At 48.0% G+C, this 27,918-nt stretch overlaps 1 protein-coding gene across 2 annotated transcripts; it reads right to left on the bottom strand.

Moving 5' to 3' along the window:
• Positions 1-1,224: 1,224 nt before the first annotated feature.
• On the bottom strand, positions 1,225-6,682 carry DAZAP2 (DAZ associated protein 2). Of its 2 annotated transcripts, none has more exons than XM_056120226.1 (4): positions 6,534-6,682; positions 5,488-5,606; positions 4,470-4,638; positions 1,225-2,649 (listed from the first exon to the last, which is right to left on the bottom strand). In XM_056120226.1, exons 1-4 carry the CDS (start codon positions 6,544-6,546, stop codon positions 2,327-2,329), a joined length of 624 nt encoding a protein of 207 aa, XP_055976201.1. In that variant the 5' UTR covers positions 6,547-6,682; the 3' UTR covers positions 1,225-2,326. The 2 variants fall into 2 exon arrangements, with proteins under 2 accessions (XP_055976201.1, XP_055976200.1); XM_056120225.1 differs by having other exon boundaries at positions 2,385-2,649; positions 4,393-4,638.
• Positions 6,683-27,918: the final 21,236 nt, after the last annotated feature.

Genomic DNA, 27,918 nt, shown 5'->3' with positions numbered 1-27,918 from the left:
CCATATTTTTAAATTTATGTTCTAAATCCCTTGGCCATAAGTTTGTAAAAATCTGAAAGTGGGCAGAGAGATAGTACAAGTATGATTACTTAACCTGGCACCACATTTGTTCTCCCAAGCACTATCAGGTACAGGCCCCAAACCCAAAAATGCATAGAAATACCTAAAATGGAACCCACAGAAATGATCACATTAGTCTCATACTCCCTTTATTTCAAAGTCTTTATTAAATCCCTCACAGCATATTCCTGGAGTACAACCAGGAAAGCATCCCAAGCACTAAGCCAGAAGTAGCCCCCAGTACCACCAGAAATGCCCCCCACCCCCCAATTGTAAAAGGTCTGGTTGAGGGCTGCAGTGATAGCACAGTGGGTTGGGTGCTTGCCTTGCACAGGGCCAACCCGGGTTTGATTCCCAGCATCCCATATGATCCCCTCATCCCTGCCAGGAGTAATCCCTGATGTGGCTCCAAAACAAATAAAAAGGTCTGGATGCCTAAATACAGCGCGCGCACACACACACACACACACACACACCATGGCCTCCAGAACTGTCAGGCCACACACACACACACACACACACACACACACCATGGCCTCCAGCACTGTCAGGCCAACCAGCATCTCATTGCCTGGAAACACCAGTGGGCCTCCAATGCCACAATGCACACACACACACACACACACACGCACACACACACACACACAAACACGGCCTCCAGCACTGTCAGGCCAACCAGCATCTCATTGCCTGGAAACACCAGTGGGCCTCCAATGCCACAATGCCCGGCTGAGCATGGTGCCTTGCTGTGTTTAGCTCTGGAAGCCCCTGAGCACCACCAGGGTGGTTTAGGTCAGCCCTGGCATCACAGGGCCCAAGCAGCATTGTATCTGTTTGGAATGCTTTCCCCCAAATCAACAACAGAGGACCCAGAAGATAGCAGTGACTTAAAGTGCTTGCCGGCAAGTGCAGGCTGAGAGTTCAAACCCAGTACCGTCCGTGGGTGCTGAGGCAATCGGCACAGATCCCCAGCGAGAAAGAGCCTGCAAGAGAGCTCAGTGGTTTAGAAAGTACCCGGGCGGAGGCATGAGGTCCCGCGCTTACCTGCCTGTGATGAGGCAATCGCCCCAAGTCAGAGACTAAGAGCTTTTTAATTTCTCGGAAGCCTAGAAAAGAGATTTACAGCAGAGCTCTGAAAGCAAGCTGAGAAAAGAATACTTGAAGTGAGGTGTAATGCAACTTCATCACTTTATTCAAATCTTCAAAATAGTCTTTATTCTACATTTTTAGTATAAAAAATCCACAAGTTAAGTGCACCACAGTGTAGAGAGACATACAACGCTGAACTTCCATAACAGTCAATGGTACAAGTCAAACATCACATGTACAGAACACAAAATTTAGATGAACTAGAAGTATAAGATAAAATAAAAATCCAATTTTAGAAAACAAAAATCAAAATATTAAGAGGATCCCTGAAATATTCTTAACCCTAATGAGATCTCACTGGCCTCTCATCTTGCGGTGAGGCACCTAAGCTTAGGAATTCTTGGGAGCTGTGAGCGGCTGCATCGGACACTGACAAGAAATGGTGACCAAGGTTCGATCTGAAAACTCCCCTTAATTTGGCTCTAAAGTCATCAGGCTTCTGAAATGCCTTCTCCTTCCTGCCCCCCCATTTCACAAACTGTTGCTTATAGTACAGTTCGCATCAATAGCCTCTGTTCAAGCAAAGCTCAGTTTTGCTGGCACCAAAGCAAATTTGGGTTTGGTTCGTGTGTGGAGAGACAACCCGAGAGGAGGGTCCCAAAAGCACCCTCCACTTTTGCCTGAGGAGACGCAAAAACAAGGGGAAGGGAGTGCGATATGCACTTGGGGCACAGATGGGGTTTCAGAGGATCCTTGTGAAAAACTATTTAAAAGATGGCAAACGTGGGGAAGGGCGAGGAGGGAAGGGAATTAGTCTGACTGGCTTACTGTCCTGCACCATTGATTCAATGGAGATTGGTGACGGGGAGTAAACGAGGGCGGTGACAGGGAAACTGGGCCAAGGATGGAAGGGGGGAGGCAGAGACAACTAATGCAGTTCCTTTTAACGTGTAATATAAATCAAAGACTTAAAGATATTAAAGACCAATCAGAGTAATTTGGCAACTTTAATTCTTAGGAAGATCAAAGTTCCCTCCAAACCTAATTTGATGTTTTATTACTAAAAGCAACGACCAGTATGGTACAGTATTACTCCAGAGGGATTAAAGGAAGATCCTTAGGGCGGTTTTGCCCACATTCATTTTATGAATGGACACCTCCCCGACCTCAAAATGCTTTAGGGAGGTACTGCTACCATTACATGGTTCCTTATTAAGTTTGAAAAGTGCCTGAAAGTTTGGGCACCAGAAAGACACCCCAACAACATGTGTCTAAACTGCAACTTCAGGTTAATATGACTAAAGCAGTTACATTGTGAGAAGTGCTGAAGGTATGTGATGTCTTTCCCGGCACGGAGGTGGCCTCGGTTCTTCACCAGATGGTGTAGCCACCATCGGAGCCTCCCATGAAGAAATTTCCCTTCCGCTGAGTGACAAGGACATTGGCTCCCTGCATGACGGCAAGCTGAGCAGCATTGGGAGGACATCCAGGGGGCGGAGGCTGAAAGAAGAAGAGAAGGTTGACTGGGCACAGGGCACTGATCGGGGACAGGCACAAGGTCTTATTAGGATGCCGGCACTGTGCTCACCAACGGAACAGCATCTTAAAGGAGCCAGATCTGCCACCAACATGGGTTCTAAAGCAGGTCTGTATTCTCCATGAACACAAAGGGATGAGAAGGAAAAAGGGGCCTATCTCTCGGTTAAAGGGTGTGAGAGCTTGGAGCCTGAGCTGGACTGCAGCAGGGAGGGCACCTGCCTTGCTTGCAACCGACCTGGGTTCAATCCCCAGCACCACATAATGGTCCCAGAGTCCACCATGAGTGATCCCTGGGCACAGAGCCAGAAGCAAGCCCTGAGCACAGCCACGTGTGGCTTCCCAAACCAAAATAAAAGGTGCAAGCTGGTTTTTGGTTTGGGGCCATCGCTGGCTGTTGCTCAGGATTACTCCTGGCAGGCTTGGGGGACCATATGGGGTGCTGGGGATAAAAGCCGGGTTCAGCGTGTGCAAGGCAAAAGCCATAACCACTATACTATCTTTCAGCCCCAGGGCACATGCTTTGGGGCTAGAGATAATACAATGGGTAAAATGCTTGCCTTGCAGGCAGCCAACGAGTTTGGCACCCCATATGGCCCCTTGAGCCTGCCAGGAGTGAGCCCTGAGTACTGCTGGGTGTGGCTCAAAAACCATTAAAAAAAAAGGGAGGGAGGGGAGGCATTTCACCTCTGGCTGACGGTTTATAGTGAGGATGGGTTCTAATCTGCATGCACTAAGAAACTAAATAAAAAACAACTAAAATTCCTCTCTAAAAACTGGTTTTTGAGACCACACTGGGAGGTGCCCAAGGGCTATTGTGGCCTGCTGCTGGGGGTGAGCCACACCTGGCTGAACCCAAGACTCCTACATGCCCTCCAGCCTCTCAACCAACCCCCCCAACTCCCCAGCTCCTTTCTAAAAGTGTTTTCTTCTTTCCTCCCACCCCCCCTTTTTTTTGTGTTGTTTTGTTTAGGGGCAATACCCAGTAGTGCTTAGAACTTACTCCTGGCTCTGTGCTCAAGGATCCCTCCTGGTGGGATACAGGGGACCGCATGGGGTATTGAGGATTGAACCCAGGCCAGCTACGTGCAAGGCAAGCACCATACCTGCTGTACCATCTTTCTGGCTCCTTTAAAAGCTCCTTAATAAAGATTAAGGTAAAGGTAAAGGCCCTCCCGTTGATCGTCGATTTGCTCGAGCGGGCCCAGTAACGTCTCCATTGGAGACTTTGTTGTTACTGTGTCTGGCATATCGAATACTCTCGGTAGCTTGCCGGGCTCTCCGAGAGGGGCGGAGGAATCGAACTCGGGTCGGCCATGTTGGCTGCGTGCAAGACAAATGCCCTACCGCTGTGCTATTATGGATTCTATACTTTTCATTATCATGGTCCCTGTTACAATACCATGGTTAAGTAGATGCTTCTAGAATAAACAAGTGCTACAGCTCTGCTAGCTGTTCCACGGTGGACTAAAAAAAAGCAGCAAGGAGAGCTCCTAGGACAGAAAAGCAAAGGAATCTGGTTAGCTCAATCCCAGTGGACAGCCAGATGCTGCTGACCACAGCCACTTCCTGCCTGAATACTGGACGTTACTGATTACTTCACCACCCCTGGTGACTGTTCAGGAATAGTGAAAGGACGACTGTGAAGGCCTTTCAGAACGTTAGAATACACAGCAGCCCATTTTCTCTTGATATGGTCATACTCACAGGAATGCTGCCAGCAGTGGCCCCAGCTCCAAATCTGGCTCCTGCGTCATACCCTCCTTCCACCAGCACTGCCGAGCCAGGTGGGTAGATGGGACCAACTGGATAGTAAGCCATGGGGATTGTAGACCCTAAAGGACCGACAGCCACAGACTGGGGCATGGGAAGGTACAGTGAGGCGCCAGGAAATGCAGCTGACATGGTGGGCACGGTGGCAGCCCCTGGGTGCACAAAGCTGGGACGGTAGAGCTGAAAGGGGCAAGGAAGAGAAGACAAAGGGTTATTCGGTGACACGCCTACTCTAATCCTCAATTCTTTTTTTTTCTTTTTCGTTTATTTATTGAATCACTGTGGGAAAAGTTACCAAGCTTTCAGGTTTAAGTCTCGGTCATGCAATTATCAAACACATTTCCCTTCACCAACACTTATTTTTCACCACCAAGAACCCCAATAAACCTCCCCCTCCCAACCCTCCCAATGCCTGTGAGGCAGATGGATTCTAGTTAACACTCTATCTACTTTGATTAGATTCATTGTTTCGACACAAGATGCACCATTATTATTTAGAGTTTACACCCCCAAATCAGACATGGCTGAAAAGGCATTGTGAGATGATTTGTTTTCTACAGCTGGTTACAAGAATGAAATGATGTTGCGCGGCCGCAATAGTGGCCGCGCGATTTTGGATTTCTGGTATTTTACTTATTAAGCCTGGAAGTATTTCGGCTGAGATAATTATGAGACTGGTACTAATCCTCAATTCTAACCCTACTCTAATCCTTAATTCTAACCCTTCGTCCTCACACTGAGTCACACAAATTGCCTTCCCACTGCCATTCAAGACTCTTCCTTTGATAACTCATGTTAGGCTCAATCAAGGAAAGCAAATCCCACCCCCCTCCCCCCACCTCAGCCTGCGCCCAAGAGTAAAGCCATCAGCCAGGACAGGAACTGCTGAACCGTAAAGGGTCTTGGCTAATTCACGTAAATACTCTGTGCTCCTGTTTGTGAAGAGTAAATACATCATGAGGTCACACTTAGCCAAGGTCTGAATAGTGGTCCGGGGAGCATCTCAACCCCGTTAGGATCTAGAAGCACCTCTGAGTAGGCAGGTGGAGCATCAGTATAGGGCGGCGCCTGAGGAAGATGCAGGGCCTGAGGGTACACTGGATTCCCAGGAGGCTGCACAGGGTAGGTCGGCTGTGTTGGATATTGACCTGGAAGACAAAAAAACGAGTAAATAATGCACGTTGCCAGCTACCTGGGAGCCGGCACTGTGGTGGTTCATCAGGAGGGAGCAAGCAGACGGGTCTGCAAAGGGGCCTCCGTCCTGGGGGAGGGCAAAATAAGCATTCCGTTTGCACGCTTCAGTGAGCCAAGAGGTGGGCTTCAGGGGCGGACAGGAAGGGTGCTCGTCCCCTGGGCACACCGCTGTAACGGTGAGCCAGGCGTACCGGTGCCCATCAGGCCGAAGTTTCCAGGCGGCCTCGTGCATCGGGATCGGCTAGTAAAGCTGCGGTTATGAAATTCCTACTCAAGGTCAACTTCCAAATAAAACTGGTGGGAGTGAACAGTGGCAATGAACCTTGAGAATACGGCGAGGTTTGGAAAGGGGCTCGGGGGGTGGAAGTTTTGCAGGCAGTGCCTGGGGACCGAGTTCTGGCAGGAGAACTGGTAGGACCGCAGGAACTTGGAGTTCTGAGCCGGGGAGAGAGGGACCCCGCGGGCCACCGCCAGCACCCAGGAGCCGGCGCCGCAGTAGTTAAGCCCCGGGGCCAGCCCCAGGTCCGGGCGCGTAGACCCGCCCCCTCCGGCTCGCTATTGGCCGGCCCAAATCCCAGCGCCAGCTTCCCATTGGCTCCGGCGGACGCCCGTCATGACCAGCCCCCCTCCGTCCCCCCTCCCCGGAGCCCGCAGCTCTAAACTGCGCCACAGAGTTTCGGGGGCAAAAAGGCCGGGAGGGAGCGAGCAGCCCTAGGGTGGGGGTGGCGAGGGCGTCGGGCGCAGCCCCCGGGACTGCAGCCTGGCGAGGAGCGTGGCCCTGCCCGCCGCGAGCTCGCCGTTTGGGGACCCCGGGCTCCGGGCCCGCTCGCTCCGAGCCAGCACGACGCCCCCCGACGACCTCAGCCGCCCCCCGTCCTTGCCTTTGCTGTTCATGATAGCTGCGGGTCGGGTTCGGCTCGGTGTTGCGGACGGTTATTTTTTTCGTCCTCTTCCTGTTCGGAGTCACTTCCGTGTCACGTGACGCCTCGTCCGCCCGGCGTCACCCGACGCCCCGGAGCCGCTGCGCCGGAAACCCCGCCCCTCGCCGGCTCCGCTCGCCGAAGGGCGGGCCCGCGTGGCCCCGCCCCCGGTCTTGGCCCCGCCCCCTCGGCCTGGCCCTCCGACTCCACCCAGAGTTTGCTCGGTTCGACGAAAAACTAAAGTCTCCAAACTGGTATTGTTCCAAAACTGGAGCTTCTTTCGCTCGGAGGCAGCCCCGGGGAGCCGTTCCCCCGTCCTTTTCTGTAACTACGCACAGCTACTCAAGGTCACCCCACCCAGACCACTCTTCACTGGGACTTAGATTTCTGCAAATTTCTCTAACTGCTTTAAATCTGGGCCCCAAACCTTTTGCAAGCCTGAGTCCCAGCGCCCTAAGAATTTATTTTGCCATCGGCTTACAGCTCCCTATCCTCTCCTGAGTCCCGCGCTCCGACCTTTGCCTGCCTGCTCTGGGCCATGGAAAGGCGGAATTTTTCTTCTGCCCTGGTCCTGAACCCAAGGAGCACTGTGCCTTGACCTAGATAAGGGTGTGTTTTCTCTGTTTATCTCATCGCTAACATAATCTTCCTTAAAAGGAAACATGCCCTCCTTTTTAGGGCCGCAGTGACATTTCCAGCCCTTCTTTCAGAAGTATCTGCTGATGGGTTCGAGATGTAACTCCGGTCCGGTTCTCCCTTTCTGAGTGTTTAATCTCTTACAGGCAGATAGATAAAATTGATGAGAAATTGCCTGTCCCTGAAGTAGACCAAAGGCATGAAGAAAGATGAAAGATCTCCATAAATTCCTTGAAGCTGGGGAAACTGAGGTACCACCCAGAGAAGAATGAACTTCTTCAGAAGAGGAGAAGCTACTGCAAAATCTAATTGTTATAGGGAAACTGAGGTACCATCCAGAGAAGAATGAACCTCCTCAGAAGAGGAGAAGCTACTGGAAAAATCTAATGGTTGTAGTAAGAATATGGAAGGATCATCCAGAGTCCAAGGCTTTCCCTGTGAAAACACCCAGATTAACTTTCGCGTATGCAGAGAACTCCAGGTCAAGATAACTTGGAGAAATTGAATAAAATCTTTCAAAAGCCATTCTCTGCCTTTCACACTCTGGAGAAGACCGTGTTTCCTCCTGAACACATATGTCTCTCGTTCCCCTCACGCTTCTCTAAGTTAATTTATTTATTTACTTATTTATTGAGCCCCCAGAATCAACCAGACGTGGGTCATGCAGAGAGGCGGAAGTACTGTTTTCTCAAGGTTACCTTCCTTGCTCCTCAATTCACCCAAGTAACCCACAACAAATTTCTAGCACCTCAGGAAAGAACATTCCCTGCGAGAAAGAGAAATCTGGAGCTGGACAAGTAGCTCAATACTATTTTTCATGGAGTTTATATTGACTCACCTCAAACCAACACACACACACACACATATATGTTTGTTTGGGGGCCTCACCTGGCAGTGCTCAGACTTCCTCCTGACTCTGTGCTCAGGGATCACTCTTGGCAGTGCTCAGGGAGATAAAATGTGGTGACAGAATTGAATCCCACTGGCTATGAAGCCCACAAGCAGCCTACGTGATGTATGATCTCCAACCCATAGTAAGAATTTTTTTTTTTTTGCTTTTTGGGTCACACCTTTTTGGGCAATGCACAGGGGCTACTCCTGGCTCTGCACTCAGGAGTTACTCCTGGCAGTGCTCAGGAGACCATATGGGATGCTGGGAATCGAACCCGGGTCGGCCGTGTGCAAGGCAAACGCCCTACCCGCTGTGCTATCTCTTCAGCCCCCCCCCCTTTTTTTGTAAGAATATTTTTAAAGTGTCTAATGAGAGAAAACTTTGGGAAGAAAAGCTCTAGATGAATCTTAAAACACTGATAAATATTTGGTGATTTATTAAGCCACTTAAAAAGATCTGTGCTCACTTTGACTCATTAATTCCAAAAACAAAAAAAAATTGTTTGTTTTTGAGGCCACACTGGCAATACTCAGGGTTTACTCCCAGCTCTGTGCTTAAGAATCATGCCTGGAGTGGCTTGAGGGACCATATGGGATGCCCAGGATCAAACCCAGGTCAGCTGAGGTCAAGGCAAGTGCACTACCCACTGTACTCTCTCTCTTGGGCCCCTGGTTCCTTGCTTTGTTTCCAATATTTTATTAAACTCTGGAGAGCACCTTTAAGGTGGACCAATTCCAAGGTATTCACAGCTGTTAGTGGTAGACAGGGCTTTTTCGAACCTTTTCTGTTTTTTAAATGATAGAACTGAAAGGGAGATTTGCCCTAAATCACAGTGAACAACACATTTCCAAGTCAGTGCTTTAATGTTGTTCTTCTTTTGCTTCTCTCTCTCTCTCTCTCTTTCTCTCTCTCTCTCTCTCTCTCGGTGGGGGTAGGGGGCTCACACTCCAAAGTGCTCAGGTGCTACCCCTGTGATCTGTACTGGGATGTAGGGAAGGTGTTTCTAGTACTCACTCCTGTTTGTGCTGGGGAGATGGTACTAGGGTTAGTAGCTGTCATGCAAGGCGAGCACTATAACCCCTGTAATATCTGCCCCGTCCAATTTTTCACCCTTCTTATCACTCGACACTATCATGTCAAAATTACTAAATTACTAAAAGTTCTGTTAACAACACTATATGTTTTTTGAGTTCACATCATCATGTTGGTAAAAACCAAAATTAGTACTATAAAGTCTATGATTTTTCTCCCCTCTATTTCTGACTCCTAATGTAGTGGGAAAATTAGGAGCAGAAATGGGAAACTAGAGGCCTCTGAGTGGTCCATTCTAGAAGCTGGGCAAATATGATTAGGCCATAAATCATAAAGTTACAGAGTCAGACCAATCAAATCACTTGAGCAGGAACAGAACAGAGTCACAGACACAATTAGTAAATGTCTATATGGAACCTTAAACAGAATGTATTCATCACTGATGGTACCAAGCATTATATGTGTTAGTATCCATTGTGTGTGTTAGATAAGGACATTGTTCCCACAGAATTCATGTATCGGTTGGGTTAAGACATACCAAACTAATGTCAACAAGGCTAATTCTATTGATGAGTGGAACAGAGACACAGAATTGTGGTATGTGCAATAAAATGTTTACTTTTGCCTAATATTGGATAGAAAACATTTCTAGAAAGAAAAGAAATTGGTCTATCTTCTGTCTAACCTAAACTCTGAGTGAACTGTGTTCAAGGCTTGACCCATTTTACTGTTTGCTAGGTTGAGTTTAAGTGCATAAATAACACTTGGTTCTCTCTCTAATCTCTCAAGGGCCTGTACCTGATTCTCGGTCAGATCTTAACACCCATTTGTTGAACACTGACAAATGCCAGAACTGCTCTGAATTAAATCCCTTACTTTTTGAAATGTTAGTGTACAGAATTCGCCAATTTTTTTGTAATCAGAACCCGCAGTAAGACGACTCAAATAATGCTATATCGCAAACAAAACAAATCACAAGTGAATTTAAGTGAATTTCCTGACCTAGTACATATCCTTCTATATGTAATGCACTGCAGTATTTTTTATCTTTCCTACTTCCTTTTTAAGTTATGACTATGACGTAACATCTCACTGACAAGTTGGGACCCACAGTTTGAAAAACATTTTGTATAACACTTTACTAGAGCCTTGTGATTTTTGTAGCATGAACTTTGCCATCACAAATTGATAAGTAAGCAAATGAATGAATACCTGCAAGAAGGATCAGGCAAATCTTCCCTTTACCCTAATTTCCAAGTCATGTCTTAAAGCTGATTTCAGTCCTGGGCCAGGAAGAAAATACCGAGATTAAGGTCCTTGCCTTGCGTTCAGTTGATCCCTGGGACCACATAAAGTACCCCAAGCACTGCTAGGAGTTCCCTCTAAGCATAGAACCAGGAGTGAGGCCTGAACATCATTGAGTGTGGTCAACCACACCTCCACCCCTGCAGCAAACACAGCCCTGTAGCACTGTCCGCTGTAGCGCTGTCCTCCCGTTGTTCATCGATTTGCTCCAGCGGGCCAGTAACATCTGCATTGTGAGACTTGTTGTTACTATGTTTGAAATATGGAATACATCACGGGTAGCTTGCCAGGCTTTGCCGTGCGGGTGAGATACTCTCAGTATCTTGCCAGGCATTCCGAGAGGGGCAGAGGAATAGAACCCGGGTTGGCCGCATGCAAGGCAAACGCCCTACCTGCTGTACTATCACTCCAGCACGCAGCAAACAAAACAAAACAAAAAACAAACACCTGAATTCACTCTAGCATAACAAACTAGAGAGGTTTGCATCAAACTGACACGCCCCTGCCAATCCAGCCCTGTGCTCAGGGTTGCCGGAAATAAATGGGGTGAATCTAAGAAAAAAAATACCCTTATTTTTTTCAGTTGAGCCCCTGAAATATTTGTTGACTACAGCACTTGATGTCAAGGTAAGAGGTGGACCTGAACTCAAAACACTAATTCCAGTTTTTACTAAGTAACTAGTTTTCTTCCTGATCTATTTAGCTCCCATTTACTGCCTACTGGATACAACTCAGACACTGTCACAGTGACTTGTATGAGAGTCACAGTCAGTAGACTGCTACTGGCCACAGCGGACTTTGAGGAAAGCTGCAGAAAGGGACTGTATTTTAGGAACCCGCATAGCTGATCTCAATCACAACAATTGCGTAGCTTCGCCCTCAGGTTTACTAGACCTTACAAGTCACTCATTTTTCTTTGCTGCCTCTCAGGAGTCTCAGTTTATCTGCTCAAAATGTCACACAATTCTTGTGATCTTCTAGCTCTGATGTTAGACTATTTGGGGGCAGGTGAAACATAGTGCCAGGGGTAAGGTGCTTGCCTTGCATGCAGCCAACCTGGGTTTGATCCCCTATGCCCTGCATGGTCCCCTGAAATGGCCAGGCATGATGAAACTGCCAATGCAGAGCCAGGAGTAAACTCTAGGCATTGCTTGGGGAGGTGGCGTGTCGGGGAGGCTAGACTGGGGGAAAGATAACAAGAGCCAGAGAGGTGGGTAGAGCTGATAGCCAGGTTGTAAATTCTGGCCAGGTTTTCCCTAGCAGATGTTAAATAAACAAGCACTTCAACCAGATGTGAAAAGTCATTGCTCCACACCTATTTCCCATACTCTTCCACTCCAGTCTTCCACCAGCTCTGCTGCAAAATCCAATGATTAAAGAATAAAGTCTGGGGCCAGAGAGAGAGAGAGTGAACACTGGGTTCAAATCCTGGCACCACATACGTCCCCCCACAAAGCACCGTCAGACATGTCCCCTGGGCAGAGAGTTAGGTGTGGTCCCAAAACAAAGCAAAAAATGAAGTCTGGGGGTTGGAGAGCTAATACGAACAGCCGCAGAACTTCAAACTCAGATCTGCTAGATTTTTGGAGAGAAAACAGGGGGCATCTGCCACAAAGGTGGGGTAGGGTAGAGGGGACGGGGTCGGGGTGGTGGGTGGGAAGGATGCTGGGGCCATTGGTGGTGGAGAATGGGCACTGGTGGCGGGATGTGTACTCAATCATTGTATGACTGAAACGCAAGCACGAAAGTCTGTAAGCCTGTAACTGTACCTCATGGTGATTCACTAATTAAAACAAAACCAAAAAAAACAGTGGGCAGGGCATTTGCCTTGTAGGTGCCGTACCTGGGTTTGATCCCTGCACAACATATGGTCCCTTAACCCCCACTAGGACTTATCCCTGAGTGCAGAGACAGGAGTAAGTCCTGAGCACCACCGAAGTGAGTCCCCCCACCGTCACTGTCACTGTCACTGTCGTCCTGTTGTTCATCAGTTTGTCCCACAATACAAAAAAATGTCTGACACCCAGGATGCCTTGGCTTCAGTCAAAGCAAATTGCCCCCAGATTGGTCAGTATCTCCTCTCCTCTCCAGATGTAAGGGAATTTGCTTATCACTCTGAAAACTTGGCATAGAGAAAGACAAGAACTAAAAGAGGTTCTCAGCATAAGTGGAAGGGGTTGCGGGCAGGTTTGGGTTTCTCTGACAGGTGATACTAATGAAACATCTGGTGGGTTGGTGAGATAGGACAGGGGTAGCACTTGTAGAGATAGTACAGAGATAGTACAGATAGTATATTGCCTTGCTGTGACAGACCCTGTTTTGAATCTGAGCCCTGCCAGAAGTGACCTCGGAGCACAGAACCGGAAGTAAGCCCTGAGCACCAATAGGAGGAGGGAGGAAGGAAGGGAGGGAGGGATGGAGGGAGGAGAAAATGAGACAGAAGGGAGAGAAAGAGAAAGAAGGAAGGAAAGAAAGTATGTACCTTTTTTTCTTTTGGCTTTTCGGATCACACCTGGTGAATCTCAGGGGTTGCTCCTGGCTCTGCACTCAAGAATTACTCCTCAGTGGGCACTGGTGGAGAGATGGGTATTTGATCATTGTATAATTGAAACCCAAGCACAAAATTTGTAAGTCTACAACTGTACCTCATGGTGTCTCACTAATAAAAATAAAAAAAAGAAGAATTACTCCTCGTGGTGCTTGGGGGACCACATGGGATGCTGGGGATCAAACCCAGGGCAGCCACATTCCAGACAAGTATCCTACCCTCTGTACTATCTCTTTGGCCCAAGAAAGTATATACTTTTTAAAATCCTTTTTTGTAACATAGAAACATTGATCTGAAAGGATTCACACCTGTGTTCATTGCAGCATTATTTGCAAGAGCCAAGACCTGGAAACAATTCAAGCATCCAATATCAGATGAGTGGATAGTGAAATTTTTGGTGTGTGGTGTGTATACGTACTGGAATACACTCAGCTGTTAGAAAAGATGAAATCTTGCAGTTTTCTTTAACTTGGATGGAATCAGAGGAAGTCATGCTAAGTGAAGTGCATCTCAAAGAAAAAGACAAACACCAGATGATCTCCCTCATATGTGTGTGGAATTTAAAGAAACAAAGCAAGAAATTAGACGTGCCTCGGTGGAAACAAACCCAAGATTCAGTCATAGAACTGCAATGTGAGGGGGTGGGGTGGGAGTGGAGACCTTGTGGTAATAGTGGAGGGATCCTGGCACTCTGGTAGTGGGGATGCTGTGGCAGCACTGTAACTATAAGATGACAATATTGTCCTATTGCAAAAAATCATAACAACAGGGAACTAGAGCAAAAGTATAGCAGGTAGGGTACTTTCCTTGCAAGTGCCAAGCCATGTTCAATCCCCAGCACCCTCTATGGTCCCCCGAGCCTGCCAGGAGTGATCCCTAAACTCTGCCAGGTGTGTCTCAAAAGCAAAAAAAAGGAAGAAAGGAAGAAAGAAAAAGAGAAAGGAAGGAAGGAAGGAAGGAAGGAAGGAAGGAAGGAAGGAAGGAAGGAAGGAAAAGAAAGGAAGGAAGAGAGGGGAAGGAAGGAAGGAAGGAAGGAAGGAAGGAAGGAAGGAAGGAAGGAAGGAAAGAAGGAAGGAAGGAAAAGAAAGGAAGGAAGAGAGGGGAAGGAAGGAAGGAAGGAAGGAAGGAAGGAAGGAAGGAAGGAAGGAAAAGAAAGGAAGGAAGGGAGGGGAAGGAAGGAAGGAGAGAAAGAAAGAAAGAAAGAAAGAAAGAAAGAAAGAAAGAAAGAAAGAAAGAAAGAGTTTATTGAGTACTTACTATGTGTCTGGGCTTGAGATAAGTTCTAGGGCAGTGACTTTGACCACAGTCCTTGCACTGGTGCTGGTCCATGGGTGTAAAAAGATTGAACATAGCTGCCCCAAGGAAATAATAGCAAAGATTCTTGCTTAGACCTACCCAGATGAAACTTACAGTATCTAATGGAAAGACAGAGAAGTAAACAGTTAGCCATAATCTGGGATGGGTATTATAAGAACAGAATGGAGGTACCTGATCTCTCCTACCCGGACAGGAAAAGCTTCCTGATGTGTGAGTTGAAATCCGAAGGGTGAAGAAAGTCAAGCAAGCAAGAAGCATTCTTCTGAGAGAAACAGCTTGTGCATATAACAATATCAAAGCTTATGGCGCAAGAGGATGAGACAACTTGAGCATGGTCTGAACATGGAATGGGAGGAGAGTGAGTGATGAAGATTGATTGGAACCAGACCATGCAGGAAACTCTTAAAGTTCATGGAGAGTCCACCGAGCTCTGCACTCAAAGATTGCCCCTTGCAGGGCTCAGAGGACCATATGGGATGTCAGGGATTGAACCTGCATTGACTGTGTGCAATGCAAACACTCTGCCCACTGTACTGGTAGTCTGGTAGTCTCTCTGGCACCTTCTTTTGGCTTTTAACTTATACGCCTCAACTAAGAGTACAACTCCTGGAGAAAATGTGCACACGACCATATCCTAAAGGGACACAAGTAAGCACAGCCTCCACCGTGAACATGTGGAAGAACCAAAGACTGACCTGCATGCAACTCCCAGTCACTGCAGCAGCAACAAAGAGAAGGGGCATGTGAGGGAATGTTTTTTAATTTATTTTCAAGATTTTTAAGCTTGCGGTGCTTGCCAATTCCCAACTCCAAAAAATATTGGCACACCTATTCAAATGGCTAGTGCTAAAAAGACTTGACTGTATCAAATGTTGGGGAGGCCACAGTTTCAAGTGTTGGGGGGTTACATTTAACTGTATCAAGTGTTGGGGAGGCTACATTTCTCATACACTGCTAAGACTATAAAAAGGTACAAGCATTTAGAAGATAGCCTGGTAGACTCCAAGTTAAAATATTCATGCTGGGGGAGGGAGACAGGGAGATAATACAATGCTGAAGGAATTTGCCTAGCATTCTGCTGATGCTGATTCAATTCCTGGAACCACTTATGGCCTCTTGAGCACCACTGGGAGTCACTCATGAGCACAGAGCCAGAAATATCCCAGAGCAATATTGGATATTGTTCTCAAACCATCACACCACAAAATGCACACACAAATTACATATACTATATAATCTAGTCGTTGCATAAATGTTTTTTGGTTTTTTGGGTCACACCTGGCGATGCACAGGGATTACTCCTGGCTCATGCACACGGAATGATTCCTGGCGGTGTCCTCAGGACCATATGGGATGCTGGGAATCGAACCCAGGTTGGCCGCATGCAAGACAAATGCCCTACCTGCTGTGCTATCGCTCCATCCCCTGCATGATTTCTTATCGGACAGAAATAAAGGCTTGTAGATAAATAAAAACATGTTGGGGTGGGGTTGGGCCACATCCAGTGGTGTTCAGGACTTACTTCTGGCTCTGTGTTCAGGGATCACTTCTGGTGAAGCTCAGGGGACCGTATGGAGGGTCAGAGTTTGAACCAGGGACCGTGTTAGGCAAGCTAAGTGCCTACTGACTGTGCTAATTCTTCTGCCCCAACATATATGAATATTTATAACAACTTTGTCACAGGCCCAAAATGGAAACATCACAAATGTCCATCAACACATCAATGGGCAAACTGTGATGTCACTTTACAATGAAAAGGAGTGAACAATAGATTCATATAACAGCATAACTAATATCAGTTATGATGAGTTAGAGAACATAGTCCCAGTGGTTGGCACAATAGTCCAGCAGGGAGGGTGTTTGCCTTGCAGGTGGCTGACCTGGGTTCAATCTCTGGTATTCCATATGGTCCCCCAAGCACTACCAGGAGTATTTCCTGAGTGCAGAGCCAGGAGTAACCCCTTAGCATTGCTGGGTGTGACCCGAAAAGAGAGAGAGAGAGAGAGGAGGGTGGGGAGAGAGAGAAAGAGAGAGAGTGAGAGATAAAGGAGAAAGAGAGAGAGAGAGAGAGAGAGAGAGATTCTACAAAATTCTGGAAAACAGGTCACGGCTTAAGGCACTTGGCTTGCAGGTGGCCGACCCCAGTTCAGACCCGGGCTCTGCAGATGGTCTCCCAAGCACCTCCAGGAGTAATCCCTGAGTACAGAGTCAAGTGTAGCCTCTAAGCATTGTTAGGTGTGGCCCAAAACCACCACACACCTCCCCATAAAAAAAACTTCTCGAGGGGCTGGAGCAATAGCATAGTGGGTAGGGCATTTGCCTTGCACGCGGACAACCCCGGTTCGATTCCCAGCATCCCATATGGTCCCCCGAGCACTGCCAGGAGTGATTCCTGAGTGCATGAACCAGGAGTAACTCCTGTGCATCGCGGGGTGTGACCCCCAAAAAAAACAAAAAAAAAAAGAAAAGCTTCTTGAAAACACAAGCGAATCTAGAAAAAGCTGAGCGGCCCAGGCAGGAGAAGGCAGGCTGGAGGGCAGCACAGGCTCTGGGAGCGACGAGTATCTTGGTTGGGGCCATATTTCACAGATGCATACATATCAAAACTTATAATCGCTTAAATATGCACAAGTTATTGTATGTGAATCCTACTTCAACAAAGCTGCTTACCAAAATAATACTGGGTGAAAATGAAAAGCCAAAGGTGATGGCTAATGAGTTCTTTCGTTTCATTTTGGGGAACCACGACCCAAATATTAGGGGATATGCAGTGCTGGGAATGGAACCCAGGGGCTCCCCTACACAAAGCACGTGTTACAGCTCTTTGATCCACCTCCCCAGGCCCAGCTCATCATTTAAGCGTTTTCCCATTGGTTCATTTACTGTTTTGGCCACAGCTGGGGTACAAATGGACTATTCCCATCTTTGTGCTCAAGGGTCATTCCTGGCAGTGCTCAGGAAAACCATGTGGTGCCAGGGATCAAACCCAGGCCCCAGGCCTCTGCATGCAGAGTATGTGCTCAGCTGACCGTGCTCACTGTCTGGCCCCTGCTCATGAATGATGAGAACAAACGTGGAGGAGACAGGTGGGGAGAAAAGTGATGGGAACTTGGGAAGAGCCAGAGAGGGGTGAGCTGTGCTGCGAATGAGCCAAGCGCCTCAGTGCCTCTCACTGCTGGGCCCCGGGGCCCAGTTCAGTAGACTGATTTGAGTTTGTCATTATTACTATTACTGCTGTTTTGGTTTGGCAGCTACATCCGGCAGTGTGCTGACTCACTTCCGGCTCTGAGCTCAGGGATCACTCCTGTAATGGCAGGGATGAAGCCCAGGCTGGCCATTAGTCCTAGGGCTTTTTTCTTTTTTGTTATTATTATTTTTTTAAATTTTGGGCCACTCCTGGTGTTGGGATCGGGAGTTCCCTAGCCCTGGGAGGCGCGGAGAGACCAGATAGACACAGTTCCTGCAGGAGTAAAAACGGGGTTTATTTAGACCAGCATGCTGGGGCTCCACAGCATACCCCAGAGTGGGCAGTGGCTGAGAGCCCCGAGCTTCTTCAAAGGGGATCTTATATAGGTCTTCACTGGCCGTTATAGCAAGGCCCGCACATTTCATAGCCAATAGATTTGTAACAACATACACTTTCTTAACCAATCCATTTAAAAGTACCTCACTCCTTAGCCTATAGATTCAAAGATCAGCATTTACGTGCATCGTGCATCGATTGTCAGCACAAGCAAGGTTATAGCCGGAATCATTAAGCCTTAAGTAATCTCCCTTGACCATCCACTTTTTGAGTTACCCAAGTCTGCAGGGTGCTTTAGTGAGACAATACACTCCAGGAAAGGGCAATTTCCCCCAACCACATGCATCCTGAGTTATCCTTTACCCAAATCTGCAGGGTGCTTTACTGAGACAATACATTTCAGGAACAGTAAATACACCTGAATCCTGTCACACTTGGTTTAGAAAGAAGTTATGCCCTGTTCACTTTCCAAGTCCCCTCTCCCCCAGGTGCAAAGCAGCCAAGCAGTTTTACAGAAAGCAATGTTGCAAGTTAGCTGAAGTACACAAAAATTTGATGCCCTAATATGGATTCTTTAACTGGTAGTGCTCAGGGCTTACTGCAGGCTCTGCACTTAGGGATCACTCCTGGTGGTGTTCAGGGGGCCATATAGTGTGCCACAGATTGAGCCTGAGTCAACCAGTGGCCTACTCACTATACTATCTGTCCAGCCCCGTCTGGTCCTAGAGTTAAAAAAAAAAGTGCAAGGGGTCTGCTGGGGATGGAACCTCCCAAGCTTCCCGTGAAGGATGCCAGATGCCTCGCACTACCTTGCTGGCCAGAACTATAATTTAAGGAAGCTTTATTGAACACCTACTATATGTGTTTGTGTTCTTCGCTTACATCACTGGGAGAACAAAACCTTGTTCTATTTCCCAGCACAAAGGAAGAGGGTGGAGGTTTGTGGAAGAATCCAATCAGAGTGCTTTGAAGAGCCTTCTCAAAGCTTTGGCTGGCCTTTGTGTAACTAAGGGAACCAGGATTGCAAGATAATATGACTCAGAAACGGACCCTCCTTTCTTATTCCTGGCAGGCCTGTGCAGGGGAGGCTCTAACTCGGCTCTGCATAATAATGTCTGCACTGACTCCCTGCAGCTGGCAGCCTTGGAAATCCTGGACTCTCCTTTTGGAGTTTTGACTAATTTTTCTCAACAGGAAACTCCCAAACACCTGCATTCAAACCCTTCAGTGCTTAGTAAAAATTCAAAGTAGTGGGGTGATAATAGCACCCCGCAGTATTTGCTGGTTGAGATTCTGTTTTGTTTGAGAGGGTGTGTGTGAGTGTGTGTGTGTGTGTGTGTGTGTGTGTGTTTGTGTTGGTTCTAGACGTCATTTTTGTCTCATGGGGAACTCAACAGAATAGAGCCTTATCCCTGTCTCAGTCTAGCCAAGAGCCTAGACAGAGTATGAACTTGGGGTGCCAGTCTTTCGTAGATTTTACTGGGTGGACCATGTGCCAAGGCTCATAAAAACATATGTGCCAGGAAATCTTTTTCCTGTTCTTTCTCCAACCCTCTAATACCCACTTTCACCCCGCCAGATGAATATATTGAATGTAGGGAAACGCACTTCTGGAGACAGCTGAGACCCTTCTAGAGGGGTGTGTGTGTGTGTGTGTGTGTGTGTGTGTGTGTGTGTGTGTGTGTGTGGTGGGGAATGGGGGCAGACCTGAGGGTGCGGAGCCAGTTTAGTGTCCTGAGCACTCATTCCTCACTCTGTCCCCTCACTCTGTGTCCTCATTTTGTCCCCTCACTGTCCCCATACTCTGTCCCCTCACTCTCTTCCCCCTAATTCAGTTCCCCTCACTCAGGACCCCTTCAGTAAACACCAACCGTGTGTAGCACTTTGGGAGAATTCGCAGGACAGGACCTGCTGCACTATCTTCTGACCTAATCTCATTATTATTATTATTATTATTTGGCAGTGCTGGAATTGAATGCAGGGCCTTACTCATCCAAGACAAGCACTCTGCACTGAGCCATATTCTGGGCCAACTCTCCTATTTCTCCAGACAATGAAGGGCCAGTTTTTCTCGTTCCCTGGACAGTGGAGGTTGACAGTTCTTGTCCTTATACCAGGAACTACTTCTGTAGAACTTTGCATTATTTGACACTTTAAAGATTGCATTGCTATTCTGTAGTTCACAGAAATAATAAAGGTACAAAAGAAAAGATAGTGAAATCAATGTTTCATAGCGCACATTGTGAAGGGCCTCTGTCCTGAAAATAGCAGTTTGAACATCAGAGGAATCAGAAGGACTGCAACCATAGTACCGTTGGCGGAGTACTTGCCTTGCACGTGGCTGACCCTGGTTCTATCCCCAGCAGTTCATATGGTCTCTGAGCACTTCCAGAGTGATCCCTGAATACAGAGCCAAGAATAAGCCCTGAGCATGGACAGTGGGTGACATCCCACAAAAATATAAATAAATAAAGGATTTAGAAAAGGCAGGATCTAATGAAGAACATGTTTGGAGGGAAATATACGTTCTGATTCTTGTGCCTCGTGAGCTGTTTAATCATTGACAAGTCATGCAACCTCGCAAAACCTCAGTTTTCTCATCCTGAAAATTATTCCCATCTCACAGACTTGGGGTGAAGGTCAAGTAAGAAGGGGACCCAGATGTAATCCCAGCAAGGAACATAATCTGAATACGCCAAGCCCTGGGTTCCATTCCTGGCACCCACACAACCCCTGAGCACTAGCCCCTGTCCGCACCCAGCCACCTCTGGCCACAAAAACAGGAGGAGGAAGAGATAGTAAAGGCAGAGGAGGAGGAAGAAGAGGAGGAGGAGGAGGAGAAGGAGGAAGACGGAAGAGGAAGAGGCAGAGAAGAGAGAGAGGAGGAGGAGAGATCACATTTGAGCTGTAAAGTGCAACCTGTCTTATATAAGCATAAACTGCACCACTTCTGCTGAAGCTGCCCTTTTGTTGCAAGGAAGGGGACCCCCTTGAACCACTTCCTGACTGCAACTCTGTGGGAGCTGGAGGTAGGGACCTTTAGCCGAGTTCAATGGAAGCGGCTTGATTCTGCCCATTTATTTCCTACTCCAGTTTTCTTTCCCTCTTACCTACGCATCTGCATGCCAGGAATCAAGATTTCCCCCTACAGTATCATTTTTTGATGGAAACTTCCAGATTTACTCAGCTGGGAGAAAGGAGGAGGGAGGACTGAAGCCCACATTTCTTCAGCATTTCAATCAACAACCTCATTTTCTTCTAAGAGTCGAAGTGAACTTCTTATGAATAATGGATGACAGCCTGATGAATATGCACACAGCCTATTATGCCTGTGAGGTTTGGTAAATAATTTATGAGCTAAATGTTCCTCACCTTGTTACTGTACAAAAATTATGGGGGGGAGGAACATATTTACCCTTTGAGCTGGCGAGGTGATCTGTCAGAATGAGAGCGACCCAGCAACGCAGTTTCATATCATTGCTAAAATGCAAAGAAATGGGATGAACTATACAGTTCAGGGTGGGAGGCCTGGGGAGCGGAGCCTGCAATGGCCACACTCCTTGCAATCACATACAACAGTTCAGAAACTGGCTTCTTGCCTCCAAACTTCCCTGCGTTCTTCATACTCTCAGTTTCCCCCTTTCAAGCCCTTTCTCCCCCACGAGACTTCTGCATCACCCTCAAGAGCCATAGGTGCTTTGTTTTTTGGGTCACACCAGGCGGTGCTCAGGGGTTACTCCTGACTCTGCACTCAGGAATTACCCCTGGCGGTGCTGGGGGACCATATGGGATGCTGGGGATTGAACCTGGGTCGGATGCATGCAACGCAAATGCCCTACCCGCTGTGCTATAGCTCCAGCCTCTCAAGTGCTCTCTTGTTTAACGACAAGGAGGACTTGGAAATGCACCGTTGGTTTTCCTTCCTCACAACCAGCGGGCTTTCCTGCTCACCCAGCTGACCCCCTGCCGCTCACTCCTACCTGCTGGCCTCATTCTCTTAGCAACAGAGGCAAAGTCATTCATCCAGCTCCAGATGGGGTGGAGCTCTGAAACGCAGGAAACTGTGACTTCACCATGACTGTGAAGCCCTCAACCTGGCTCAGTTCTCTAACCTGGGAAATCAGACCTCAGGGATTATCTGCTATGTTGCCTAAAGGTTTCTAGGAATAAAGTACAGTGACTCTTACTATCCACAGAGCACCTCTGCTATGCTGGGTGCAGGGAGGAGAGGAGGTGAAGGCCAACACATCACCTCTTGATCCACATGGATGGATGGCCGAAAACCTACACATCGTATTTTAAAAGTTACTGAAGCAATGTTATCATTAAAACAATAATATTAATAAGAATATTGTGATATTCAGGCCTCTTGGAGGATGTAAATGTTGATAGGAAAGGAGACCCCCTTGGTTAGAAAATTTAGAGTGTGTTTGGGGCCCTTCCCTGTCCGGGTTTGCCCATCACCAGCCTCATTGGTGAAGTGACACCAGCTCACGTCAGTCACACGGATCCTTCCAGTTCTCAACCCACAGTACTTCCAACTGCTATCTCCACCCTCCCTTCTGCACAGCCCAGCTTTCATCTGTGACTTCCTCAGAGGACTGCCCTCCTGTTTTTCTCTCACACATCACCTTCTTTATATATATAAGACTATATATATATATAGCTCAGAGGACCATATGGGATTCTGGGAATCGAACTCGGGTCAGTCGCGTGCAAGGCAAACACCCAACCCGCTGTGCTATTGCTCCAGCCCCACATCACTTTCTTTCTTAATCATTATGTGTTGATATATTTATGTGTTTGTTTTTTTTGTCTGTTTCTCCAGTAGACTATACATTCCAAGAGAACAATCTGTTTTGTTTTTCCCTGGACATTTTGCACCCGGCTCAGTGTCTGGCACATGGTGGATAATAAATATTTGTTGAAGAAAAGTGGTTCAGAAGACATGGGAAGCGGGCGGGAAGGGAAAATAAAAGGAAGCTGGGCCAAGAAGGCTATTGAGAGGTTTTACTTAACATGGCTAGTAGAAGGGAGCCCCGAGAGCTGTCTGTCTCCCCCCGCTAATGTGTGTGTGTGTGTACACACACATAGAGACTATTACAACTATCGTTATATGTGAAACAACTGGAACTCTCGTATATTACTGGAGAGGATAGAAACTGGCTCATGCATTTTGAAAAACTAAAATGGCATCATCTGCAGAAGTTAAAAACAAACCCCAAACCTGGCAAACACTCCTCAGTAGTTTTCCGGGGCAAATAAGTGCACGAAAAGACTTGAACAAGAGTATTCAGAGTAACAGGGCTGGAGCAATAATTCGCTGGATGAAGTGCTTGCCTTGCATGTAGCAGACTTGGGTTCGGTCTTTTTTTTTTGCTTTTTGGGTCACACCCGGCGATGCACAGGGGTTATTCCTGGCTCATGCACTCAGGAATTACCCCTGGCAGTGCTCGGGGGACCATATGGGATGCTGGGAATCGAACCCGGGTCAGCTGCGTGCAAGGCAAACACCCTACCTGCTGTGCTATTGCTCCAGCCGCTGGGTTCAGTCTTTAGCATCCCATATGACCCCCTGAGCACAGAGGACTGTGGTCCCAAATCAAAAACGAAACAAAGAATATTCATAGTAGCTTCATCCTTTTTTTTTTTTTTTTTGGCAAGGAGGGACCATGGGCTGGAGAGATAGCACAGCGGTAAGGCATTTGCCTTGCACGCAGCCAACATGGCCGACCAGAGTTCGATTCCTCTGCCCCTCTTAGAGAGCCCGGCAAGCTACCGAGAGTATCTCGCCCGCACGGCAGAGCCTGGCAAGCTCCCCGTGACGTATCCGATATGCCAGACACAGTAACAACAAAGTCTCCAATGGAGACGTTACTGGACCCGCTCGAGCAAATCGATGAACAATGGGAGGACCATGACCGTGACCGTGACCGAGGGACCATATCTAGCAATGCTCAGGTCTTACTCTGGCTCCACACTCAGGGATCACTCCCGGTGAGGCTCAGGGATGGTGCCACAGATCGAACCCTGGATGACTGTGTGCAAGACAAGTGCCTTTGTTGCCGTACTATTCTCCAGCCTCAGTATCTTTATTCTTCAGCAACAGAAACAAGAGTAGTTCAGATTCCCACCAACAGTAGATGGATAAATTATGGCGCACGTATGAAATAGAATGGAATACATACAGCCATGAAAGAAGAACAAGTGAAATTGCCAGATATCAAGCGCAAGTCTCAGAAACGTTCGCTTGGTGACAGAAGAGTACAAAACTGATTTCTTTTGCAGCCTCTCTCACGGCTCCACAGGGCTGATCCCAGGCCTGGCAAGGGCACCCGTCTGCCAGGGCAAGCTCACACCCTCACACTGGCTCCCTGGGACAGCTCAGAGGAACCCATTAGCCTTAAGGGCACATCTCTGATATGCTGGAAGAATCCACTGCATGCAGAGAACCCCCACAGACATGGGAAGACTGTGCGGACTCCGCACACTTGGCAGGGGATCGATTTGTTTTTGATTCTCATCAGCATTATAACAAAATAACATTGAATGAAATGGCATAATTGAGGAACAAGTACATACGTGTAAATGTAAGAAAACGTTTATCAAGTTGTGGACCTGGAGGAACAGTGCAGGGGTTTAAAGCAATGCCTTGCATGCATAGGGTCACAAAATTCAAATCCTTAGAGTCCCATATGCGCCCAGTGTGATTCTGGTAGCTCTGCTATCTGTGATCTCCAGTACTGAAAGTGATTTCTGGTTTTTTTTTGCTTTTTGGGTCACACCCGGCGATGCACAGGGGTTATTCCTGGCTCATGCACTCAGGAATTACTCCTGGCAGTGCTCAGGGGACCATATGGGATGCTGGGGATCGAACCTAGGTCGGCTGCATGCAAGGCAAACACCCTACCCGCTGTGCTATCACTCCAGCCCCCTGAAAGTGATTTCTGATCATACGATGTTCAGATGTGTAGAACTGCCATTAAAGGGGAAATGAACCCCGCCCCAGCCCACCCCCACCCCCTGAGAACTGCAACTAATAAGACATCTGAAAGAGGGAGTACTTGTAGAAAGTACTCCCTCTGACGAACGTGTGTTTGAGCCCTGTAACAACCCCCCCCCCCGAACACCATAGTCATCACTGGGGGCCTTAGTGAAGAGTGTGAGCCCCAGAATACACAAGTGTGAGCACCACATTTAAAGGAAGCAAAGCTCTGGGAGCTCTGAGACCAAGCATGTGCTATCCCTGGTCATAAAGCGGCAGCAACAATGAAGGTAAGGGGAGCGGATCTAAACTTTTTCTTTCCTTTTCTTTGGTTTTGGGGCCATCTTCAGTGGTGCTCAGGATTTATTCCTGGTTTTGTGTTCAGGGATCACTCCTGGCAGACTCGAAAGGCCATGTGGAGTGTTGGAGATTGAACCCATGTCGGCTACATGCAAGGCAAATACTTTACCTACAGTGCTTTCTCTGTAGCCCCAAGGGGAGAGAATCTAAAATATTCCCCGGGGGCTGGAGAGACAGGACAGCAGTCTGGGAACTTGTTTTGCATGCAGCCAATCTGGGTTTGATCCCTGACACCGTCTATGGCACCCCATAGTCCTCTGAGCCCTATTAGTAGAGAGGTAGGAATAAGCCCAGAGCACCACTGAATATGGCTCCAAACCAAAAACAAACATACAAAAATTAGTAGATCACAACTCCATGCTCTTGAGAAATGTAGCACCGTAGCACTGTCTTCCCCCTGTTCATCGATTTGCTCGAGCGGGCCCAGTAATGTCTCCATCATGAGACTTGTTACTGTGTTTGGCATATTGAATACGTCACGGATAGCTTGCCAGGCTTTGCCATGTGGGTGAGATACTCTCAGTAGCTTGCCAGGCTCTCCGAGAGGGGCAGAGGAATCGAACCCTGGTCTGCCCGGGTTGGCTGCGTGCAGGGCAAGCACCCTACCCGCTGTGCTATCACTGAAAAAAACAACTACCAGGACTATAAGCATGACAAAATCCTTTAGGACTAGACCATGACAAAGTATTCCAGTGTCCAGGGCTGTTGGGATGGATTTAAACTATTGCCCTGATCATGACACTTACCGCCACTGTGAGAGCTTAGAATTTCTTTTTAACTCCCTCCCCATCCTTGGTTGTTGTTGTCGTCATACTGGAGGTGGCATATGCACTTCTTTAAGCAGTAGTACTCATGGGTGCGGGGGTGGGTCACACATCGGGTTGTGATGCTTACACACTCAGCCTTGGTGCTCTCTGAGGTTTGTTCTTTTGTTGTGCTCAAACTCACTCACCAGAAATTGCCCTTGCTGGATGTGGTGTTCACACATTTTTTTGGGGGGGTGGCGCACACCCAACTGTGCTCAGCGCTTATTTCTGGCTCTGTACTCACGGATCACTCCTGGAGGGCTCAGGGGAATAATACGGGATGCTGGGGATGGAACACAGGTTGGCTGCACGTAAGGCAAGCGCCCTACCTGCTGTACTATTGCTCTAGCCCTCACAGATCTTTTTAGCTGTGGTTCTTGCCTGGGCTCATTCCTCCTTTTGTGGTGCTCACACACACACTTGGCTGCAACGCAGCTGGGAATTGTTTTCGGTTCCAGGGATTGCAGACGGGAGGGCTGCTACAGGCTCCAACCGCAGAGCTGCCAAGATTGCGTTCAGCACATGTGGGACATGGGATTTCAGTGTGTGACCATCTGCTTTCAAGGCAGGTGTTCTAAGCCACTGTGCTAGTTCTCTGGCCTGAGCTTTCAGATTGGTTGGTTTGTTTGTAGTCACCTCTGGGATAGAAACCCCGGACTCCTACATGCCAGGAAAGCTCTAGCCCTTTGAGCTATTGCCCTAGCCCCTGAGTTTACAGTTTTGGAAGGTTTTCCATATATAGGCTCACAATTAAACTTTTCATTGTTGTCGTCATTGTTGTTTGTCATCATTTGTTTGGGAGCCACACCCAACGGTGCTCAGGGTTTACTCCTGACTCTGAGCTCAGGGACCAATCCTGGTAGTGCACAGAGGACCATTTGGGATGCTCGGTGAGCATCAAACCCAGTTTGACCTCATGCAAGGCAAGCACCTAACCTGCTGTACTATAACTGTAGCCCTATCACAATTAAACTAACCTTAGCAACCCTTATGATGCTGTAGTAAATAGAGACATTGTCCTCCTTTTATATGTATTGAAGAAGTTAGGTAATTTGCTTTGACAGATAGTGGAGGAGTTGGGACTAAAACCTACAGAGCCTAACCCCTAATCTATTGGGCATTCATAAAAAGGCCACTGTCCATTCATAAAAAGGCCACTGTTCATTCATAAAAAGGCCACTGTCCATTCATAAAAAGGCCACTGTCCGTCCTCAACCACAAGCTAACTGAACCTGAGTCCTGCTGGACTGGCAGATTAGGAAGATGAAGGCCGTGGGGTGGGGGGAGGTTCTATGCACCCCCAGGATGTGATGGAGCACACTCTCATGGGGGTCTGGAAAAGTGTGTGGTGGTGGCCTGGAGACACCCGGAACACAGGACAGGTGCCGGAATCCTCCGGGGAGGGCTGAGCACTCCATTCCTTCTCTCACAGTCCTGACTCATCTACCTCTGGTTCAGAAAGGTCTACTCAGGGCTGGAGCGATAGCACAGCGGGTAGGGCCATTTGCCTTGCACATGGTGGACTCAGGTTCAGTTTCCAGCATCCTATAGGGTCCCCTGAGCACTGCCAGGAGTAATTCCTGAGTGCATGAGCCAGGAGTAACCCCTGTGCATCACCGGATGTGGCCCCCCAAAATAAATAAATAAAACAGAGAGGTCTACTCAACCTGGAGGTTGAGTCTGGGGAGAGGGCAGGGGGACGCGGACCCTGGACCGCTGCTTCCCTGTCTACGGGGCCTCCTGCCTCCGCAGCTGTCTCCCCTCATTCCTGAGCTTCCTTTAACTCCAACTCCTTCCACATTTGTTAGCTGCGCCTCCAGTTAGCCTTCCCTCGGTCCCACCGCTGCCTCTCCTGCCCCCTGTCCCCCCTGTCCCCGCCTCCACTAAGCCCAACTCTCCCCAGCCCTCCACCACCTCTCAACGGAACGTTGCCTTTCCTCCT

Source organism: Sorex fumeus, unplaced genomic scaffold (genome assembly GCF_029834395.1).
Source record: "Sorex fumeus unplaced genomic scaffold, SorFum_2.1 ptg000042l, whole genome shotgun sequence".
In the NCBI taxonomy this organism is placed as follows: Eukaryota; Metazoa; Chordata; class Mammalia; order Eulipotyphla; family Soricidae; genus Sorex; species Sorex fumeus.
Note: the sequence above shows the minus strand (reverse complement) of the source record. Positions and strands in the feature narration are given on the sequence as shown.

Coding starts and splice junctions, on each gene's coding strand:
- DAZAP2 (XM_056120226.1), bottom strand. Junction 4,639..5,487: donor CTCCACCTGCCTACTCAGAG/GTGCTTCTAGAT, acceptor TGCCCCTTTCAG/CTCTACCGTCCCAGCTTTGT. Junction 2,650..4,469: donor TGGTCCCATCTACCCACCTG/GCTCGGCAGTGC, acceptor TTCTTCTTTCAG/CCTCCGCCCCCTGGATGTCC.